General features: G+C 36.3%; 1 protein-coding gene across 1 annotated transcript; it reads right to left on the reverse strand.

The window, feature by feature from the left end:
* Positions 1-2,106: 2,106 nt before the first annotated feature.
* Positions 2,107-11,300, reverse strand: LOC126698215 (conserved oligomeric Golgi complex subunit 7). Its single transcript, XM_050395289.1, has 10 exons — positions 10,856-11,300; positions 9,308-9,397; positions 9,081-9,200; positions 8,884-8,985; positions 8,492-8,772; positions 7,237-7,382; positions 4,951-5,149; positions 3,649-4,327; positions 3,189-3,521; positions 2,107-2,626 (listed from the first exon to the last, which is right to left on the reverse strand). The coding sequence occupies exons 1-10, from the start codon at positions 11,135-11,137 to the stop codon at positions 2,348-2,350; spliced, it is 2,511 nt and encodes an 836-aa protein (XP_050251246.1). The 5' UTR covers positions 11,138-11,300; the 3' UTR covers positions 2,107-2,347.
* Between the last annotated feature and the right edge of the window lie 5,123 nt (positions 11,301-16,423).

Genomic DNA, 16,423 nt, shown 5'->3' on the forward strand with positions numbered 1-16,423 from the left:
TCCAACCAAGATGTTGGACAGCAGGGTTTTGAGGGGCTATTGTGGGGCCCGATAGTTTATAGGCCAGGCCCACTTGCTCGTGGGGAGCCCGCAAGCCCAAGCTGAAAAAAGTTATGGCCCAAGCTTAAAAGTATAAGGCCGAGGATGGCCCAGATATGCAGCCGAGGATGGTTTAGTCCTCGGCAAGCCTAAAGCTCCCTTGACAAGAGGGGTAAAAGAGAGCTATAAGAACAAATCCGTAAGAAAATCTAAAATATCTCAGGGAAGTTGTCCTTAATACCCTTCACTGATAAGACTTTACACCTAACAGAACCTGATTTTTAGGCTTTATTAACCATCCCCAACAATTCTGGGATTAGATTGACGGGACAAATATCAGTCATGGGAAAAATTGACCCTACACGTGGACGAGGGACAACAAACGTAGGCTAGTATAAAAGGAAAGGTAAACTAATTATGGAGGGGGATCCCCATCTCACTTCCTGGAAAAAACTCCAGGGATGAGAATGCCCAGATAATTAATGTACACCACCACGAAAAACCCCCCGCCGGGTAACTGGAGAAAAACATTAGTGCTCCTCGGACCTGATCCGAGGAGTCCAATCCCTCGAGTTATAAAGCTGTGGAGCTTGGATATCCAGGCTGAAGCCTTTTCTTATCTGAGTTCCTTAAAATCCGGTTTGGACCAACGCCCTATGACCAAACGCTAGCCTTTCAAGCCCACTCTCTACAAATTTTATTGTGAGGGATCCTTCACGTGCGAGCCCAACATAATCGTTGGGCCGTTTGAGAATCGTGTCCCTACAATATATATATATATATATATATATATATATATATAAAGAAAGATAATACCACAAATCATTAAATTAAAAAAATTAAAAAATAATAATATTACTTTTTTCCATCTATATTTTTAATAAATTTTGATCTAGAATAAGTACTCTCAATCCAAACTTGTATTTTTCCCAATCTTAAGTAAGTGCACCGAAATGGAACAAATGGGCTGAATTGGACCGAAATAGACTGAAATGGACCAAAGTAGACTGAACTGACCGAATTAACTAAAATGGAAAAAATCTACCAAATTGGACCGAAACGGACCAAAGTGTACCTAAATGAACCAAATTGGACAGAAGTGTACTGAATTGGACCGAAACTAACCAAATTGACCTAATTGCAAATCATTGGCCACATCACCATTTTTTTTTATTGATTTATTCTTCTAATTTTTTTGATACATTAAATATATTAACTGAATGACGTTACACATTCATTTTGGACACTTTATTTTTCCTAATAATATTTTGGATGGTTAATATATTTACTTTTATCAAAAAATTAGAAGAACAAATCAATTAAAAAAAAAGTGATGTAGCCAATGATGTGGCTCTATAGGAATGTGGCAACATTAAATATATCAACTGATTGACTATAAAAATTCATCTTGAACAATTTTTTTCTCTAATAATATCTTGGACGGTTTAATATATTTAATATTATCAAAAAATTAGAGGAACAAATCAATATAAAAAAAATGGCAACATTGCCGATAATGTGGCTCAATAAGAGCATGATAACATTAAATGCTACACTTTGATTTTTAGATATTATACAGATGAAAGAGTGTCTAGCTACTAGCTTAGATTGATTTAAAACCAATCCATGATGTGAATCCTGCCAACAAGTTAGTGGTAATTCTTTTCACTTGGGAAACCTAACCAAAGTCTCCATCTTGATCTTCAAATCACATTTACCATTTCTCCCCCACTTTCTAAATTAAGGTTAAAATAAGAGCTATCCTCAAGTTTGAAAGAAATTTTGTAACTCAGTAATATTTAGTTTTTCATTTCTTTTATACCAATAAGATCGTCAATCACAAGTCACAAGTACTCCAATAAAAGTATATGATTATGATGCAACGTGAAAATCACTTAATATATATTTTTTTATAGGTAACAAAAAAATATTAAGAAAGAAAGCCAACCTGAGTACATTGAGGATGTACTATGGGAGCAAAAATCAAGAACCAAAATTACAATGATCAATTAAAACAGGAAGGGAAAAACATGAAAAAAGCGACAGAACCATACTCCACACTCCAAATTTACTGTACAACACAGCTCAAAATTTTCAAAACTTTTTGACTAGGCAATATACATGTGCTTGCTGAGGGGAAAAAATCTGTATACATCAAAATATCATGTAATACCTTTTGTCTATGGCCTTAATTTCAAATGCAATAAACAACAAAGGCCAAAATAACAGCAGTCCAACCTGAAGATATGATAAAAGGGGTGTATACTCTATTTCAACATTAAAAAATTTTCCCAATGGGTAAACTTCACTAATCTAAATTTACACGCCGCATCTTACATACAAGGTTTGCTGTTGGAAGATCAAGCTGGTTTCCTGAATCTGATGTCAGAAGATCTTTCAGCTGATCTCTTGGGGTAGAAAGGCAAGTGTGGAATGTGGAAAGAACTGGAGGGATTGGCATCGATAGAGCGGAAAGCACATTACTAAGATATTCAATGTCAACTGATAGCTGTTGTGCTCCACGATCTGATATGTGCTGAATCCCACGCAACTGTTCCATGTAAAGTGCAGTTGCACCCTCTGCAACCTATGATAGAGAATAATCAACATCCATGGGAAGTTTGGTCACTCTAGTTCATTTACAAACATAATATGAAGGATTTTTATACTGAGAATAGCATAATTATCAGAATACAAATTGAAGAAAGTTACTTGTATTTAAGCTTCAACAAAACCAGTTGGTTCTCAAATACCATATCCAGGCATCATATTTATAGCAGCATAAACCACCTTGGCCAAAATTCTCTTATCTTAGAAGAAAAAATTCAAAGAATTAAGGGGCCAGTTAGGAAGTTCCTGAAGAGGATAAGGTCGGGTCCCCAAGCCTTTCCCTCTCTAATCCAAGTGAAAACCACCAACTGATTTTCCAGGAGAATCTAACTATACCGTGCTATTTTTGTTTAGTATATACATACATACATACATACATACATATATATATATATATGTATATAGGTTGGGACCAATTTGATACAGCATCATCCTCATTATTAACAAGCTAGAAATTAAAAATAATACTAAATGAGAAAAACACACATGGTCAACTGGTCAAAAACTTTTGGCACCTCGACTAAGAATTTTCCCCTTACCTTGAACATCCATTCAGTAGCAAAGAACTGTGCCTCGTCGTTATTGGCATCGTTGTTGGAGATGCCTTCAGCAAGAGGCTCCAACTGCTGCGGTAAGGTTAGTAGATATTCACCAACATTGGTCACATAGGACTGGGGGTATGCACTGAAGGTGGGAAGATGGAAAGCAGTTTGTTCCTCAACTGATGACCAGACTGGCAAACGAGAAACATCACTGAGGCGTTGCCGTACTTTAGATATGAGGACATCATATACAAGTTCATTCACTGTGTCAGCAAATGCTGTGACTCTCTGAGATGCAACTGGAAGTGCATGGAATCGGGGATCTTTAGACTGTATGATTAACATAAGATTGTTAATTTGTTATAACTATGAGAAGAAAAATGCGAAAATCCCCCCCCCCCCCACCCCCCCCACCCACCAAAAAAAAAAAAAAAGAGCAAGATGAGACTGCTCATACCTGATTTAAGAGATTAAAGAGTTTCCTAGCCTTCTCGGGAACGTCAACAAGCCGCACAGCTGCCACATCCAAGGCAGCCCTTCCTCCCAAATGTTGTTCCCCAGTTCCATCATCACTTACGTGTGACTGGTTTTGGTCCAGACTTGAACCAAATACTGAAAGAGACAAACTTGTGCTCAACCTAGCAAGGGTAGCTCTCAAGGAAGCTTCAAAGACAGAAGATCTGCTTGTTAAACAATCTGAAACTGTGAGGATCTGTAAAGCCCCTTGGACAATGGACCACTCCTCCTCATTGGAGATCAAGTCAACTTTGCGGGTACTTTGAGTTCCATCCTTTTTGTCCAAAATCTCCTTCTTTGAACTGACACCATCACCACCAAGATCCACTCCACATACAACTCTTAACGATTTGAGTGTTTCTTGCAGGGTAGAAATGTACTGTAACATTATGTCATCAAGTGCAAGTATTAGCTCATCAGCTTCAGAACCACCAGTAAAACTGATACACCTCTCAACAGCTGCCTCAAGAAGTACAATAACTTGGGGAATAGATTCCTCCATTCTGCGAACTGTCTCACTGAGTTCAATTCCCTGGGCTCCCACACCACGAGTAACTGCTCCCCTCAGATCCACCCCAGCGATCTCAGACGAGAGGATAGCACGCTCCATCTGCCCATACCTAGGACACATTTCATTGTAATTAACTAATGGAAAACACCGGAATACATTCTCCAATCAGTTATAAAAAAATAAAATCAAAAGCAGATCAGTGATGAATTGGATTTATGTAAAAACAGCATAACTTTATGTTGCTCGAAAGCCAATGTTCTAAACTCAAACCATCATATAGAAAATATATTGTAAATATCAGCAAAACAGCAGTGTTCTTCCAAACTAGCATCTCTTTAAACATGACAGTGTGAAGCCTTCCATAGTACATATCATTGTCCAAGAGACCTTGGGAAGATGCAAAACATTCACAGTGGAAAACTTTTTGGTAGTTCAATTTATATGTGACAACATTTCACATTCTTAAGTCATTGTCCATGTGCTTTTGACATATTCATAATGATTTCTGGAATCACAATTCTTTTGGTTTCCCATTTGTATCTAAAGTTGAAACTATAATGTCAACCTAAGCATACTTCCGTGTCTAAGCATAAGAAAACCCCAATTGAAAACCCAAGTGGAACAAAAACTATTACGTATTTAGGCCAACAACAAGAAAAGGCCTTTGTAACACGCTTCACTACATTCAGTAAGAAGTTGAAACAACACATTTCGTTTGGTTTATAATTTCACCTCTGTTTATATGATTCATAGGGAGAATACACAGCCTTCATGGTATCCATCAGAATTCGGAGATCAGATTCTGAAAACAAGTGCTGAATATTCCTTGCAAATATCCCCGTCATATTGTGTAATTCAATAAGAGCCTCTAGATGCTTAGTCTGAATCTTAATACCCTTAGGCATATCTCCAGATAGAATATCCAAAATACCTGAAGTTATAAAAAGGAATGTAAGGATAAGACATTAAAGAACTGATCCCAAAGTAAAAAAAATAAGAGAAAGAACTCATTCTATTTATACAACAAATCTGACCACAACTTGGAACCAAGCCTAAAATCTCAAGCCAATATACATTCAAAAATTGACTAGGCAATAATAATAAACAAATAAAGATTTTTTTTTTTTTTAAAGAAAAAGGAATTGCAAGTCATATATGGGATTGACAAATCCACCACGCACAAGATTGATCATGCCAGTCAATCATGGTATGATCATCAGTTCTAGAAACACAAATTCGGGTTAACCAGCCATATGAAAAAGATGTAACAGCTTCAAGGAATGTTAGCCCCATCATACTCACAGAACAAGGGCACGAATAAATGGACCAATTGAGTATCCCAGCTCAAAAGGCAGGGGAGAGAAGAGCTAGTGCTGTTGACAGATGGACCAGTTACCAGAAGAAAAAAGAAAGGAATTCTTTGCTGTACTAAAGTAGAAATCATGGTGGATTGTCACCTTACTTTGTGAGCAGATCAACAAGAAATGCCAGATGGATAAAATAGGCTGCATCTTATGGAATCCAACTTCTTTCTTAGGTTTAGCATACAAATTCAGACTGTGTGATCAAAAGAACTTTTTTTTTTTTTTGATAAGTAATAAGATATATTGATAAAAAAGGAACACCCTAGTGCACAGGGAGTGAACAAGGGATAAGAAATCAAATACAAAAATTGCAAGAGTCTAGGAAATCAATAAAAGAAGGGAATGATTGATTTTGCAAAGCAAACAACCAATCCCTTAAAGTTCTAAAAAAGAGTAGCTTGAGGTCCGGAATAGATCTCTCAATATCTTCAAAACATCTACTATTTCTCTCCCTCCAAAGACACCACAATAAGCAATGAGGAATGATGGACCAAATATAACCATTTCGATGACGACCAAGTTACTCCAAAAAGACCCAAAACCATAGACCATAGATCCATAGCAAAAGGACAATGAAAGAATAGATGGTCAACTGATTCACCATTTCTCTTACACATGTAGCACCAATCCAAAATCCACACCTTCCTTTTTTGTAAATTATCAATCGTCAAGCATTTCCCTAAGGCAGCAGTCCAAACAAAGAAAGCTACTCTGGAGGGCATCTTCTGCTTCCAAATACTTTTCCAAGGAAAACCATAGAAAGTGGTGCCAACTAAAATTCTATAATAATCACTAACCAAGAAACCCTTATCTTTGCCAGGAATCCAACAAATTTTATCCTCACCTAGCCCCCTTATAGGAGAACCATATAAGCGTTTCGAACTTGTATCCAGCTTCGACATTAAAATTTGAAAAGTCTTCCAAAACTTAACCATAATCAAAACTGAACCTCTAGTATGCTGTGTTTGTTGTCAAGAAAAACATGCAGGGAAATACTTCTTAGGAAAACCAGAAAGTGGAAAAAGACTTGCTCTTTTTCCAACAGTTTGTTTTGCAATAATATTTTGTAGGAAATGGTCTCATGCCTTTCCCATCAGACATAAATAATCTTGTTTAAAATTTCAGGAGTAGGATTTGTGGGAAATTATTTCCTACAGGAAAACAGTTGATGGTGGGACCCAACTATTTCTTGACAATCAAATGCAGGAAAACAGTTTTCTTTTCTTTTCCTCAGCAATCGAGTAAAATTTGATTCTCCCTAAGTAACCATCTCAAAGTATCATGGCATAGAGATGTGTAATCACGGAGGGATAATGAATGAGAAAATAATCTCTCCTAATTCTCCGACCAAAAAATAAACTCTTTTATTTAGTCTGCATTTATTTTGTTATTCTGGCATAATTAGTGATCAGGAATTAAAAGTAAACTAACTTGGTTTAGTCATTGCTTAGTTTATAGCCTGTCAGCAATTCTTAGCAGCCTAATATTTTTACATACAAAAGGGTGAATTCAAAACCAGAGTTAATGCTTATTTTAACATGCCAGACCAGTTGAGAGGCAGAACACTCTATCACCATCAGATAATGTAGAACATTTAATACCAAAAGAATAATTGTCATTTTCACAATGAACTCTGAAAGATATAAAATGCAACCTTTAGCTAATGCTTTTGTTTCAGGAACAACAGTGCCAGTTGCAAGGTTGATACGAGAAACAAAACTTGATCCCATGGCTGCCATTGTCTCAATTAATAGTTTTGGGACCAGATTTTTATAATCATCGGGAAAAGCAACCATACACCTGCAGACAACAGTTTAGACTAAACGGTCAAATTCCACAATTGGAAGATAACAGGTATGTTTACATGCAAAATATTTTACATTTGAAAATATTTTACTTCAAAACAAGTAGAGCGTTAATATCAAGTAATGCATTCTGAAAATGCAATGTTAAAATTAAGCATGTAACAAAAAAAAAATGTATGGGGAACATGAACTAATCTGCATAAGACATCCATAATACTCAAAAAATTTGAGATGCATATCATAGAAATTAATCAAAGGTAAATTTCACTTCATCAACCAGGGAAAAGAAATCAATTTATCTTGATAAATCTATAAATCTCAGCAAATCAATCAATATATAGTTCAGAAAATTCTGATAACTGAGGGGGGAAAAAGGCAATGATATGTTCTCACAGGTAAGGTAAGTATGAAATAATGCAATGCACTGACCACTTATTTACTCACTACAGGTTCCCCTTTTTTGGGAGAATTAGGTAAGAAAATTTTGTTTGCCATTATTTGTTTAGAAAAACTTATTTTCTTCAAGAATATAGGGCAATGTGTAAGTTAAAAAACCAACAAATACCCTTTGAAATATATATATTTTTAAACAAAGGTGAAATAATCTCCTCTACCAGTGAACAATAGAAGATTAGAAGTTCAAACTACCACTAAATAGGACTATGGCGAACTTTCTCACATAAAGCAAGTGTCAATCAAAAGGGAACGCACTTTCTATTGAAAATTGTGAAGAAAATCAGATACTTTCATAATGACATATTGAGAAGAAATCTAAGAGAGTACAAGGTGCCACATTATTTAAGATTGGGCCCACCAAATAAGGAATGATTACTAACTTTAAATGACTTGACACCATGTACACCTTTAGATTTTTAAAAACTAAAACATGATCATGAAATAGACCATGTTCATTTAAAAGAAAAATGGATACAATCCTTTTCCTCACAAAAATAACTAGCTTCAGCTGTTAATGGCAACCAATTTTATGTGATGTTATCATGAAATTTATAAAGAAATAATCTGTCTATTTCTATACTTTTGAACAAACAACTCTTCACAAAATGTGACTAAATATTTAGGCTTCTAAAGAAGAATGAACTGTACCACTTCCATTCTTGCTCAAGATAAAGTAGCAACTCGTCATAGAAACTTGGCAACCAACTGGAGAAAGAAATTGAAGGTGAACTTGATTGAAACTCGTTACTACTTGATAGCCTTTCCACTTCATTCCTCTCACTAGAAAGCTTATTAGTTCGCTGTCTTGAGTCAAAATCTTCCCAGAGCTGCTTTATGGACTTTAAGTGAACTTTTGAATAATGTAGCTCTAAAGACTTGAATCTTCCAATTCGAATGAGGATTCCACGCAAATCTTGAGCAACATCAACCTGCATAATAATAATAAGTGGAAACACAAAATAATCTATCATGTGTAAGACAAGGAGTTGAGAAACAGATAGCTACAAATGACAAGACAACGTTCTGCAGGAAGATCTGACCTTGCGGTTGGATATGGCATCTGTTAGACGAGGCTGTACCATTGAATCTAATCTATCCTCTAAGACCTCAAGTTGCTTCCTAACATTAGCAAATTCAGCGACCTAAAATGAAGGGGTTGAAGGAGAAAAAGTCAAATGGTGAAACTTCATGAATATCAAACCCACTACTTGATGTAACACTAAGAAAAAAATGTTACCTCCCCAACAGCAGACAAGCAATGCCTCATATTAGCCAAAGTTTCTGCAGCCCGAGGAAGATCACCACTGGCAAAAACATCTTCCACAGTAGAACTTAGTTGAGTTAACCCAGCAGCATCCTGTTCTTACATGCAAATAAGTATACCTAATTAAACAAACAATCTTCATTTGCTACACTTTATCAATTCCTATGACTAACACATACAAGAAACCAGGATTATTCTACCTGCAAAGTCTCATACGCGGCTTCCATTCTCTGTTTGACGGTATCAACTTTAGCAAGGGCAGCTATAGATTCTGCTGAGCTTCCCTCTGCCTGAAGATGACAAGAAAATGGTTGTGAGAGAGAGCATCTTGCCATGTAATATCCATCTAAATTTGAATAAATTTGATACCTTGCTGGCAGATGCTATCCACCAGAAAGGATCAGTAGCACAATGTAAATAAATGTAGAAAAAAATTACAAAAACAAACTTAAGCCAAAATAAATATATTATATAAGAGAAAGTCACTGTTAAGCGCATGTTGTATCCATGTGCAATGATGAAACTACTCAAAGCCAGGCAAAGAACCCAATAACTTGATGTTGATATTATTCACAATCTCCTCTTAAGAATTTAGAGATTCTGCAAGCTGTCACTTGCCCTTCTCATGATATTGCTATGTTGAAGAACTCAATTAAAGTTTTTTGGTATGTCCAGAAATGAAATGCCAAGATGACATCAATTTCAAAAAGATCTAGAAATGAGATATTTCAATTTCTAATTTCTAATCCCATGTTCCTTTTCCTTGAGTTTTCCTATAATTAGTAGGTCACCTAAACCGAGCCCCAATTCTATTACCCTCACTATACATAGCACATGCATATTCTCCAACTCCCAAATAATAAAAACCCCAATGCCTCAATGCCTCCCTTTTGGTCACATTTCCTCATCGGTCAAACTAAACTAACAGCATTCTAACACAAATCTATAACACCCACCTTTAGATTTGTTAAGGAGAAATGAGATCAAACGGTTGTATAGGCAAAATATAGCGAATAAGTTCACACTCTCCCCAACAAAAAGCACACACTTGCAAGTGGCATAATCCAAAGAGCAATGATACACTCATCTACCGAAGCTCTAATCTCCTTAAATTTGCCACATTTCCCCAATAACCAAACAACACCCCAAAAAACATAAACAAGAAATTCTAATTGGCATAATCCAGTGACCAATTATACACTCTCATCCACCGAACATTGCAAATCTGATAATGCAAACTCTAGTCCCCGTATATTTGACAGATTTCCTCAGTGACTAAACATTACCACCACAATAATATTTTAAAAAGTCGTCGTAATTGGCACAATTCAGTGAGCAATTATACACTCTCAACCATCAACAGCGCAGATCTAATAATGGAAAACTCTAATCTCATTAAATTTGCCACATTTCTCAGTAACCAAACAATACCGCAACAAAAATATACAATTTTTCTTTTAAAAAAAGTTGTAATTGGCACAAACTGAACAATGATACAGTCCGATCCACCAAGCAACGCAAATCTAACAATGCATTCTCTAATTCTCCTTAGATTTGGCACATTTTCTCAGTAACCAAACAATACCGCAACAAAAATCAAACAATTACGATTGGCACTACAAAATCCAGTGAACAATGCATAGAATAGTCACGCAAATCTCACAATGCAAAACTCTCTAACTTGTTCAAAAAACCGAACCGAATATTCATTCGCATATACATAATAAACAAAAAGTCAAGAAATGCACCTTCTTGAGCTTCTGGAGGATTCCGGCGGCGACGGAGCGGAGCGAAGCGGCGTCGTCGCGCAGTCGGACGACGTCGCGGTTGGCACGCGGAACGCGGAGGAGAGCGGAGGCGCTCTGCTCCTCGAGCGATGCGGCGATCTCCTCCGAGACCATCTGGAGCTTCATCTCCAGATCGACCAGGTGGTTGTCGAGCGAGTCCTGCGGGTGGCGACTCTGAGTCGCCGAGTTTATCCATTTCTTCGCGTCGAAGCTCTCGCTGGAGAATGGACCTAGATCTAGCATTGTTGTTGGAGACTGAGTTGTATGGGATTGGATCGGACGAGTGAGTTGAAGGACTTCTCACTCGGTGTTTTTTTTTCAGTTGGGAAATTGGGTGTGAAGTGAGAGAGATGACGGTTGGGCTAACGGTGTTCAGATATGCGATATTTTCAAGATTTGCGGGGTTGGTACTGTTGGAGTGATATTTACATATTACTGTATATATTAGTATACTTTCACTTATTATTATTTTTGTTTTTATTTTTATTTTAATCCATGTATAATTGTATATTTTTCATAACACTAAAAGACTAATTTAGTTTCTCAAAAAAAAAAAAAAAAAAAAAGACTAATTTATAAATTCCGTTAGATTTACCTCAAAACAGACGACAAAATTTAAATATTACTATTATTACTTTTGGAGGTTAATTGTATATTTCGAGATATATATATATATATAATGGATAAAATGTAAAATAGAGTATAATTTTATGATGAAAAAGCATAATTATCCAATATATATGTGTCATTTTTGAGAGAATATTAAGTTATAAGTGTTCCTTTAACAATCATTAATTGGACCCTAATTTTTGTAATTTTTTTTTGAGAAGACTAATTTTTGTAATTGATCTATAGGAAAGTGGCACTTTCTATGATTTCATACAAAATGGTTTATTGAGGATTTTTTAAAATACAACTTACTAAATTTATAGGTAAATGGTGAAAGAATTAAAAAAAAATTAATATACATATAAAACACTTTATTAAATTTAACATGTCTAATCCGTCCAATTTCTAAGTCAAAACTATTCAAATTTTCAACCAACTTGTCATTTTTGAAAAGTTTGGCATAGCTTAGTCGAATAGATTTTATTTATTTATTTATTTGGGAAGATTAAAGAATTACATGGCTTCGTGTATTAATGGCCACTTGGAAATCCGAATGATCAAGGAATACAAATATGAATTCTTTTCAAAAAAAAAAAAAAAAAAAAAATCAAGGAATACGAATTCGATCATAGCTAGGTCCACAATTTGCTTATATATACATATATTTCAAGAAGAACAAAGCAAAAAGAAATTAAGCCATAGATTTTCTCTGTATACTATAATTAAGAGGAACCATGCTGCTTCTTAAAAATAAAACATAGGAAGATTAACAGCAACAACAGGAACCGTGATGCTTTTACAACCTTAGGCAATTTTGTTAGAGACATGTTTATGTAATTGGCTAATTTTTTGACAAAATACACTTTACTTGTAATTGGATAAATCTATGATGAGTTTAGTATTTCAAGAAACAAGCGTTCCAGTTTAGTATTGAAGTTATGCAAGTCAGACCAAGAAATAAGTGAAGAAGTGTTGTTCATTAAACCTCGACAGATGTCTCGACAGAATCCTTTCTATTGAGGTTTAATATTGAAACTCGACAGAAGCTGTATCTGAGAATTACGAAATCAGAAATTCCAAATCTGATTACACGCATATCCTTGGGCATTTGTATAAGATTTCTTTTCTCACAACCCTAGACATATATAAAGATTATTTTAAGGGCCGTCACACTCGATGCAAGGGTGTTGCAAAAGAATAATTCATACATATTGTGACCGAAGACAAAATTGACCCTAATTCATCGTACTCTCTGTAGAAGCTACTGCGTCTTTACGCCAAGGTTTTTGTGACCAAGGAGTTTCCTGATCTTCATCATTGATGAACTGAAAAACTTTGCAGCCAACATCTTCCTCAAGTTGGTGTATTAGTCACGTACTGGGATCCGTGCATTATTGGTTAGTCACGTACTGGGATTCGTGCATTGAATGGAGAGATTGCTACTACAATACAAGTCCAATTGGGTATAACAAATTACCCGTGTCAAATTTATTTTCTGCTGCATTTAACTTAGTTAGTAATTTATTTGTGCTACCATGCTATTGCATGTTAAATTGACTTAATTAATTCACTTGGATAATTAATTAATTTGTCAAAAAGGTTAATACATTCTTGGTCTATCAAATTTGCCTGATGCTTTGAAGAAAGATGTTTTTACAGCTTTCTATGATTTGACTGATGATTTGAAGATTGAAATTCTCAGCTGGTTAATTACCCGCAAGGGTTCTTAGCACATTCATGCGTGTTTCTAACTCATGGCAGCGTTTGATCATCAATTTCTGCTATCCCAACATGGCGGCAAAACTTGCTCATTTAGGACTAGTTTCATGGTTTGGTGAATGGGTTTTCTTTGAGGATTTTCTTATCAAAGGCACCACAGGTATCCCATCCCATTTTCATAATATTTTATTTTCATCTACTCTATGTTTGATTGTCTTTTTTAAGTTGATGATTGACTTTAACATATATTTCTAATTTGCATTTTCAATATATATATATATATATATATACATACGCAGTGGGTTCCAGTTAGCTCAACTGGTAAAGTCTCTGATGATTGTATAGGAGATCTGGGGTTCAATCCCCGCCTACACCAAAAACTGATTAGTGTCTTGGTTTGATGATGAAGAGCTATCACCAGGGGCGGACGCCATAAGTTGAAATTCTCTCAAACAAAATATATATATATATATACACACACATACTTGTGAAATCTATTGCTAATGCTAACTAACCAATTTACAGAACTTGACTGAACAAATTTGTTGGTTTATTTTATTTTATTTTTTTAACGAAAAAATTTAATGGTTGATATAAGAATAGCTGCAACTTTGATTCATAGCCAAATAGTCAGTTCGAAGGCTTTGGAGTTTCGTCACTAAATAATGCCAAACAAATGTTGACTTAGGAGTTCTTTAGGTTTAGTTAAGACCAATGAAAAATTATGCCACTTCTTGTTGAATTTTTTTTAAACTCAACAAATTATATTTTTAATCTTTCAAAGGCCAAACTCCTATTGGTGACTTTACGTATCGTTTTTGTTTTAGTAAATACTTATCTTATGGTATAAAAGTCAAGAATTATAATCATATTAACAATTTTACAATCAACTAGTATTTTTATTTTGAATAGGTTTAAATCAGGAAATCCTTCATCCAGATACCCTTTTTTTTTTGTTTCTTGTTTCACTCAAATACTGCAGTAGAGCTAACATATATTAATCACATAATGATTTGTTGTTATTTTCTGCATCATAACAGTAATAAGCTTTAGCATTAAACATCTAGTAACTCTTTTCTTCATCTTTTGTCTCTGATGTAGGAAACTTCTATCAAGAGAGTTGATCCTGTGGATTGTCCCTCCAAAAGGACGTCCATCAAGCAATTTTACCATCAGACCATCATATAAATTAAAAGATTTTACTTCCTAGTTTGACAGGATTTATTATTAGAGTACTTATTGTTACTTGCTTAGTTAGATTTTATAGTGGGATTGTACTAGAAATACATGCTCTTTGATAATATCCAAGCTCTTTAATATGGTTATCTTTTTATAATTGAAATTGCATATTTTGTAATTGAAAAAGGTGAATAGGTGTTATTTTGGAATCGTGTTTTATTTTTTTTTTGATGCGAAATACTGAAGTTTTATTACGAGCTAGCAAAACTTATTATATCCTGGGCAAGAGCTTGCTCAAGAAAGCAAGGGTCCTTCTCAATCCAAGTAACAAAATCAACAACGCCCAAAACGTGTTTAGCTAAAAGGTGGGCTGGTTTGTTATTCCGTCTCCTAACGTGGGAGAACTCTACCCCACAAAAATCTTTACTCAGTTCTTGCACACCTTGTACAATAGAAGCCACAGAGGAAGGCGGATCAGAAGTCTCACATAAGGACCTGTGGATGATAAGTGAGTCACCCTCCAAGATTAAGTTGTGGATTCCTATATCCTTAGCGAATATCAAGCCCGCTTCATGCGCTAAGGCCTCTGCCTCGACGGCGCCCAACGGAGCATTAATTTTCTTACTCATTGCAGCCTCAAGCCGACCCTTATCATCTCTGATAATCACTCCAACTCCAACAGTTTTTTGACTTGTAAAAATGGCTGCATCTACATTTACCTTGTACACATTACCAGGAGGCGGGATCCATGTGCCCTTGACTTCAACCCCAGGTGTTGTACTTTCCATGCAAATGTTGGCTGCCTTAAAATCCTCAGTATACTGCGTTACCCAACTGACCAGCTCCTTGCCATGCCGTCTCTTGCCTCCATGCCTAGTGACATTCCGATTGTGCCATATAGGCCATGCCGTGCACACCAGTTTAGCTACCATGTCAATATTAGCCCTTTCCTCCATCATCACACCCCATAGTAGATCAAAAAAGGTCTGCACTCTTTCATATCTCCGTGGAACAACAATTTTTGTACACGACCACACTTCTCTAGCACTAGGACAGGACCACAGCGCATGACCCGTTGTCTCAATATCCCTACTACACTCGTCACAGACTTGGTCTTGCACCACTCTACGTCGCATGAGATTTGCCTTCGTAGGAAGACTCTCTCTGCATGCCCTCCATGCAAAATGGCGCACTTTATGAGGCAGGGGTAGGGCCCACAGTTTATTCCAAAACAATTTCACTTGGCTACGCTCCGAACTGGCACCCTGTTCACCACTATCCGAAATTCTCAAAGCTAATTTATAAGCACTCTTGACGCTGAACTTTCCATCAGAAGCTTCTGCCCATATCAGCTTGGCAGCGGGGAGGCGAGAGCTTAATGGTATTCCTTTGATCATCTCAGCCTCGTGGGGGAAGAAAAAGAACATCCAAAATACTCGACTTCCAACTTGCTGTGGCATTGTCAATCAACTCACTAACTCTTGTGTCTTGGTGCATGAACTGTCTGGGTGAAACAATCTTGAAAGTGGACGGTGATGGAAGCCATTTGTCCCCCCAAATACGAATAGCGCTCCCATTCCCCACTCTCCACCTTATACCCTCCCTCACCAATTTTTGAGCAGCCATTATGCTCCGCCAGGAAAATGAAGGGTTGTTTCCAAGGGAAGCCTCAATGAAATCACACCGAGGGAAGTATTTTGCCTTAAGCACCTGGTAAACCAAAGAGTTATGGTTTGTTTGGAGCCTCCACCCTTGTTTTGCTAAGAGTGCCAAATTAAATTGTTTAAATTTCTTGAAACCCATACCACCATTATGTTTTGGCTCACACAATTTCTCCCAACTTAGCCAAGCTATCTTCTTCTCATTCTCCTTCCGTCCTCACCAAAAATTTCTTACCATGCTTGTCAACTCCTCGCATAAAGCATCTGGTAATTTGAAGCAACTCATAGTGTATGTGGGTATGGCTTGGGCCACCGCCTTGATTAGCACCTCTTTACCAGCTTTGGACAACAATTTCTCCTT

The sequence above is a fragment of the Quercus robur genome, chromosome 9, assembly GCF_932294415.1.
Source record: "Quercus robur chromosome 9, dhQueRobu3.1, whole genome shotgun sequence".
NCBI lineage: Eukaryota > Viridiplantae > Streptophyta > Magnoliopsida > Fagales > Fagaceae > Quercus > Quercus robur.